Below are 7,297 nucleotides of genomic sequence, written 5' to 3' on the forward strand. Positions count from 1 at the left end.
CGAAGTACTCACAGGAGGCTCCACATGAAAAATCTCAAACATAATATGCTAGTATTCAACCTGGCATGGGAAGTGAATGACATATAGACATGAAAAGATAACAGCCCTGATTCTATCAAGAAGAATTCTGCCCCACAAAACAAAACAGAGAGGAGTCAAGATGAACTCTGAAGGGTTTTCCTATAGAGATGGAAACTGATGATATTGCTAAGAAAAGAGGGAATTACAAGCAGGAGGCTGCTCTTAGGAGGAAACCCATACTCAGAACCAAGAGAACAGCTGTATTTCCTATCCCATTTTTGTGTGTTCTCTTCTCTGCCCATCCCCAAGATAAAACTCTACATGAGCCACAGTGAGTGGCTTACTGTTTTTTTTTTCTGTTGGTGTCTGCCTATATCACAAACCTGAATATTTATGAAGTATTCCCAAGCTGGTTAGATGAATGTCCATGATGAAGACCTCACAGCAGTGAGCACACAAATGGATGGAAAGCCTGAAGGAAAGCACATGATGCAACTGTGCAGGGCAATGACCTTCCATCAGTCCTCCTCCACTGGAAGGGGCCAATAAAACAAGGGAGGCTCCAGTTATGTTGGTAGCTACGATTGAGAACACACCAAGCATATGTTGAGTAGTATTGGGGGAAGTGAAATTTCTGTGAGAAGTGATTACAGAATCTGGAGTCTGTCCAAGTCAAATTACTAGCAAAATAAATGATAGTTGCTCTCATTTCCCTTTTCTGTGTGGATGTGACTTTTCAACAAACTGATTGGAAATGCTCAGTTTCCCAAACTCAACCACCTTCATAAGCACAGTTGGAGTTACTGAGAAGAGATACCATGATTTTCACTGCCATAGCCATGCTCTGTCTGGGTGAGATATGAAGAGGGGAAGGAGATTGTATTGTTTGGAACTTGATTGGGTGTATAGCCCAGCACTGACTGGACTTCTGGAAATCCCAGAAAACTCAGGGGCTCTTGGCATGGGAGAGTCTGCTCAGTGAGGGATAAAACTCACAGGGAACTCTCTTTCAGGACTGACTCTGGGATTCAGGTCTCCAGTGTTGGCAGGTGAGTGTTCTCTGCTGTCTCAGATCTTTGCACCTCACTTGAAAGCAGGGGCTAGCTAAAAGCTGAGCAATGGAATGGAGAACAGCAAAGATGAGCTAGTGCTGCAGAAACCAGGTGGGTGCTGAGACTGAACAATGAGATCTGTGTGTGGGGGGATCTAGGATTGAACCTCTGATTTCCTTGCAAGGGTCCATCCCCAAGCTATCTTCAGGTTCAGCCAAGCTTTGTGGTCCTCAGAGATATGAAGATGACTGTCTAATGTGCGGAGACATCAAGGGCTCACAAGTACCATATATATGAAAAGAGATGCCCCAATCTCTGGCATAAACAAACTCCACTAGAGTTTAGGAACTAGACTTTGTTCCTCGATCAAATAGTATCATTGAGGGTTATAAGCTGTTATTATAAAAAACCTTGAAGATTTACCAGAGCACAGTGACCTTCCTGCAGCTGGTGGTGTTACAGAAGGTTATATTTAGGACCTCAAGTTTCAGGCTCTAATCATAGGAAAAGAGTGTTCCCCTTACATCTCACATCTTACTGAGATGTCCATTAACATATTCTCTCCATCTCTTCTAGGAGATCCCTACAGCAAACCCAGATTGTCAGCCCTTGACAGCCACGTTGTGAATGCAGGAGGGAATGTGACCCTTCAATGTATCTCATGGCAGAAATACGATGGGTTTATTTTGATCAAGGAAGGAGAACCCAAGTTCTCCAGAACCCTGGACTCACACTATATTTTCACTGGGCATTTACAAGCTATGTTTTCTTTGGGTCCTATGACCTCCAGGAATATGGGGACATTCAGATGTTATGGCTTCTACAAAAGAGATCCACAAAAGTTGTCTATGCCTAGTGACCCCCTGGAAGTACACATATCAGGTGAGTCAACTCCATCAATGAATCATTTATCGAGACTCCAAACTATATGCCAGGAGTCCTGCTGTCAAGGCAATGGTTTGCTAAGCAGTGTTTCTGGCTCCCAAGTAAGATTACCAGAGTGTTAAGTTCAGTAGCACTTCAAGGGAAGAATGGGAGTTGGCAGATTATTTGGCAAAACCACCTCAACCCCAATGTCACATTCCTCAAGATCTGCCTAGAAGTCACTGTCTTCTGTAAGAACCTTACCCTCTTGTATTCCTTGGGCATTATCAATGATGGAACCATTCTATTCCATGAAGAAAGATGGGAATTCTCCCAGTGCCTTGTCCTCCAGTCCTCTGTTGGTTTCTCTTAGGTTGATTTCTTCAGAATCTTTTAGCTTCCCCATAGGGGCTATTACAGAAACTCAGGGTCACATGTCCATTTCCCCAAGTTGTCTGCTCCAGTTACTTACTGGACTTCTTGCCTGCATACAAAGAGCTCACCACATTTAACCAGAAACCCAAAATTTTCACATACTTTGTGAAGAGTCCCGAAGAGGTTACAGGTGTTGCAATGGATGTGACTTTCAAAAAGCAAGAGAGATGGAGATAGGGAATGGAATAAAAGAAATAGGTCAGAGAAAATAAGGAGACAAAATATTCATATTTCATTCATGATTAAATCTCAGGTCAGAATAAGGGCAAACCCTCCCCCATCCTATACCAGGAGAACTCTTTGTCACAATCCTGATCTCAGAAAATCAAATAATACTGCTCTGCTAATCACAGAACCTGAATAGTTCTCTCCTTATGCTGAAATACCAACACGTCTAAGACCCCAAAACATAGCTCAGTCATGACCAGACAGAATTCTCTGTGAGTGCTGTGCACTCTAGACCTGCATATGCTATGAGTCTCAAGGATCTTCTTCATATATCACATTATACACTAGCGACCCATGGTTCTTACAGTCTCTGATCTAACATTTCTGAACTTAAAGGTCCACTTATTGTCTATCTCAGAGAACTCTTAGACTGGAAGGAAATGAGAAGTCCTAGGGAATCAGCAACAGGGGATATCCACCATACTCCACTTCAATGCTGCCTTGGGTGTTTCTACTCTATTTTCTTTGTTATACCTGCATATTGTTTCTCTTTTTCAGAAATTTATAAATGTGAACTTTTTTTATTGATTTTTGTTGAGCTCTACATTATTCTCTGCTCCCCTCTCTACCTCCCCGTTCCCTTAAGCCCTCCCCATGGTTCTCATGCTCTCAATTTACTCAAAGGATCTTGTCTTTTTCTACTTCCCATGTAGATTAGATCTATGTAAGTTTCTCTTATTGTCCTCATTGTTGTGATTGTGATTTGTGGGCTAATTTTCTTTGCTTTAGGTCTAAAAACCACTTATGAGTGAGTACCTGTGATAATTGTCTTTCTGAGTCTGGGTTACCTCATTCAAAATGATGTTTCCAGGTCCATAAATTTACCTGCAAAATTGAAGATGTTATTTTTTTTCTGCTCTGTAGTACTCTGTTTTGTAAATGTACCACATTTTCCTTATCCATTCTTCAATTGAAGGGCATTTAGGTTGTTTTCAGGTTCTGGCTATGACAAACAAGGCTATTATGAACATAGTTGAGCACATGTCCTTGTGGTATGATTGAGCATCCTTTGGATATATACCCAAAAGTGGTATTTCTGGGTCTTGAGGAAGTTTGTTTCCTAATTTTTTGAGAAATCACCACACTGACATCCAGCTTGCATTCCCGCCAGTAATGCAGAAGTGTTCCCTTTCCCCACAACCTCTCCAGCATAAGTTGTCATCAGTGATTTTGATCTTGGCCATTCTTATGGTGTAAGATGGAATCTCAGGGTTTGTTTTGATTTGCATTTCTCTGATGCCTAAGGATGTTGACCTTAAGTATCTTTTAGCCATTTTAGATTCCTCTGTTGAGAGTTCTCTGTTTACATCTGTACTCCATTTTTTGTTTGATTATTTGTTCTTTTGATGACCAATTTTATGAGTTCTTTGTGTATTTTCAATTTTAGACCTCTGTTTGATGTGGGCATAGTGAAGGTCTTTTCCAGTTCTGTAGGCTATTGTTTTGTAAATGTGAACTTTTTTAATAACTTTGAAATTTTTTCCAAAACAGGAAAAAACAAGATATAATTTATTTCTACCATTTCCACAACAGTAAGCTCCTCTTTGAAGGCTTTTCCTACCCAGGAAATTGACAAGCCCATTGTAATTCATTGTTACAGAAGAGTGAATAAGAAGCCCTGAACACATAAAAATAACATTATATAGACCAAATACATTTTTGTATATATGTGTGTATTTGTTTGTTTTGTTTGTGTGTGAACAAGAAAAAGAGGCCATGAATTTGAAAGAGAGTATAGAGGGGTACATGATGAATTTGAAAGGAAGAAAGAGAAGGAACAAAAGATATAGCTGTATTATGATCTCAATTTCTTTTGTTAAAAAGGCTACACTAAACCCAGATTTAGATAGTAATTAATTGCTGACCCTCCAGATAGTTCAGATTGTCATGTCTCCTCCCACCATCAGAGATATGAGTTGGCTACTATTCTCTGACCAGCATTAAAGTCCAAAAATTTTGATCCTTTTTAAAAACTAGTTGCAGATGCTGAGGGCAGAGTCTAGCTCCATTCTCTAACCCAACTAGCATAGAATTATCTACTTAGCAAACCAATGGCCCAGCCAAGTACAAATTAGTCTTGGATTTTTTTTTTAAAGAGGGGAGGGTTGGAAAGATCGCTCAGCAGTTTAGAACACTTGATGTTCTTCCAGAGACCCACATGGTAACTTATAACTATCCATGAATCCAGTTCCAGAAGATTTAACATCCACTTCTAGACTTTCTGGGCACCAGGTATTCACGTGGTATACATACATACATACAGGCAAGGTATTTATATACATAAAATGAAAAAATATTTTGAAGAGGATGTGAAGTTGGGAAAGGATTGGGAGATTTAGGAGCAGTAATGGGAGGTGAAGGTGATCCAAATATACTGTATGCATGCATGACATTCTGAAAAAAAAACCAAAATGTATGTATGCAGGAGATTCTCAAAAAACAAGATATATTGTATGTATACAAGGTTATAATTTTCTGGCTTTCCTGTAAGTACCCTGTCCCTTTAAGAGACAAGCTCCACCATTCCCAATCTCTCCCTTCCCCAGGCAAGCTGGCCTCCACTGTCTTCTGTTTCTCTTTACTCCTTCACTTCTTCTGAAGAGGCAGCTTTCTGTCTCTCTTATTTTCCTCCTCTTCTCTCTCTCTCTGTCCTTCAATACTGTCTCTTTCTCTCTGCTTGCTGCCATACTCCATGTTTTTTAATCCCCTCCCAGTACCCACTAAATAAACTCTACATATCCTTGCAAAAAACTATTGCATATGTTACCTAGCAACATAAGATTGCATAGTACAATATGGATGAAATTAGAAGTAACTCAAGAATTTTGGTTTTGTCCAATTGTAGCTTGATTAATAGACTATTTACCTATAGATTTACAACAGTATAGTTTAACTCTACTAGAATGTTAGTATCATGGGATCAGGTGGATGTAAAGTCAAATTGTTCTTTCTATGTTGTCCTTAAAAACAGTGTTAAACTTTTAAAGAAACATACAAAACATGTTCCTTTCAGTTAACACCCAGGTTGAATGAAGCATATAAGTAATCCCAACATTTCGGAGGCCAAGGCATGAGAATTACAAATTTAGGTCAAGCTTGGGTTATAAAGGAAAATCCTAAGCTTATGATTATACTAATAGCTGTATTGCATTATAGAAATTTTACTCATTGTCTCAGAGTGAAGTTATAAATTAAAAACAATCAAATGTATTAAATGACACTAAATAGTACATTCAAGGGCCATACAAAGGAAATAAATGTGTTTTTTTTATCATTCTAGGGAATTTATTAACTCTCGTTTCCTTTTCTTTCTTTCTCCATGCAATATTTCCTTTAGGAGAAAGTAAGTTATATATTCATGTGCTATTAGACAGTGGTGACAGCTTTGTACTAAGAGCAGGAGTCTGATGTCTCTCAAAGCCTCTGTCAATACTTTCTTTTCTTAAGTCAGGTGAGCCCTTAACAAGTGTCCTGATGGGAAAGACAGGATAACTCTATGAGCTCTTCTTCATTTGAAGTAAATTTTTCATTTTAGTTAAGTGTCCTTTCAACCAACAACTTTGTCTTCTGGGCTAATGCATGCATAGAATGTGTTTGGAGACATGACTATCTTCAAAGATCTCTCAATGTGTTGTTTGTAGTTCTTCATGGAATGTAGATACTTTTCTGCTAAATGGGAAGGATTATTGCCTTACAAAATATCAGATGAAAAATCTATATGTATGCTATCAATATTAACAAAATTATTTTACACAGAGGAAAAAGTAATGTTTAAGCAAGTTTTTTGTTGTTAATTTTTTACCGTTTTTTTACATTTGGATTGATTTTTATTGATCTCTACATTTTTCTCTGCTTCCCCTTCCTGTCTCTCCCCTCCCATTCAATCCTCTTCCTAGATCCCCATGCTCCCAATTTACTCAGGAGATCTTGTCTTTTTCTACTTCCCATGTAGATCATATCTATTTATGTCTCTCTTCAATACTGTCTCTTTCTCTCATTGTTGTCTAAGTTCTCTGAGATTGTGATTTGTAGGTTGGTTTTCTTTGTTAATGTTTAAAAACCACTTATGAGTGAGGACATGTGATAATTGTCTTTCTGGGTCTGGGTTACCTCATTTGAAATGATGTTTTCTAGCTCCATTCATTTGCCTGCAAATTTCAAGATGTCATTATTTTTTCTGCTGTGTTGTACTCTATTGTGTAAACGTACTATATTTTCTTCCTTAGAAGCAGTTGAGCCCCTCAGGCTATCACCAAACATATCAGACCCAAAGACAGGTGAGTAAGAAGAAATCTTAGCAAGAGGACTCAATACAGAAGATGAAGTCCTGTCCAGGGGAAGCAGTCTTCTGGGGTGATTTCATCTTCCCTGACCTCTGTGATTTCTTTTTTCTACAATCTCCAGTCTTACAGCCCCAGGATTACACAAAGGAGAATCTCATCAGGATTGGGGTATCTGTCTTGGTCCTTGTACTCCTTGGCATTTTTCTGTATGAAGATCAGCACAGCCAAAGCCGGATCCAATACACAGCCAGTAGAGAAAAGAGTGAATCTGTCAAGGTGGCAGAGACCTCAGAATAAGTCCAAGGATTTCAGGTAGTTCTGTGAGAAAATCTGGAGCATTCAGTGGGGAACCATTTCAGGTTCCAGGGAGCAAATGTGCTTTGAAAGTATGGAAACATCTGGGTATTGTGGTGG

The 7,297-nt window shown here is 39.1% G+C and overlaps 1 protein-coding gene across 3 annotated transcripts; it reads left to right on the forward strand.

Moving 5' to 3' along the window:
- The first annotated feature begins 753 nt into the window (after positions 1–753).
- On the forward strand, positions 754–7,226 carry LOC126496174 (leukocyte immunoglobulin-like receptor subfamily A member 5). 3 transcript variants are annotated; one of them, XM_050133730.1, is made up of 5 exons: positions 754–873; positions 1,035–1,070; positions 1,650–1,955; positions 6,830–6,877; positions 7,005–7,226. In XM_050133730.1, the coding sequence occupies exons 1-5, from the start codon at positions 840–842 to the stop codon at positions 7,178–7,180; spliced, it is 600 nt and encodes a 199-aa protein (XP_049989687.1). In that variant the 5' UTR covers positions 754–839; the 3' UTR covers positions 7,181–7,226. The 3 variants fall into 3 exon arrangements, with proteins under 3 accessions (XP_049989687.1, XP_049989686.1, XP_049989685.1); XM_050133729.1 differs by having other exon boundaries at positions 1,653–1,955; positions 6,827–6,877; positions 7,005–7,220; XM_050133728.1 differs by having other exon boundaries at positions 6,827–6,877; positions 7,005–7,214.
- The last annotated feature ends 71 nt before the right edge of the window (positions 7,227–7,297 follow it).

Source organism: Alexandromys fortis, unplaced genomic scaffold, assembly GCF_014885135.2.
Source record: "Alexandromys fortis isolate MF-2015 unplaced genomic scaffold, M_Fortis_MF-2015_v1.1 scaffold_1526, whole genome shotgun sequence".
NCBI classification, from domain to species: Eukaryota; Metazoa; Chordata; class Mammalia; order Rodentia; family Cricetidae; genus Alexandromys; species Alexandromys fortis.

Bases quoted from the DNA above. Each gene is read 5' to 3' on its own strand.
- LOC126496174 (XM_050133728.1), top strand. From the start codon at position 840: ATGATTTTCACTGCCATAGCCATGCTCTGTCTGG. The intron at 1,071-1,649 runs GTGAGTGTTCTC...CATCTCTTCTAG, and splicing joins CAGGTCTCCAGTGTTGGCAG to GAGATCCCTACAGCAAACCC. The intron at 6,878-7,004 runs GTGAGTAAGAAG...TACAATCTCCAG, and splicing joins CATATCAGACCCAAAGACAG to TCTTACAGCCCCAGGATTAC.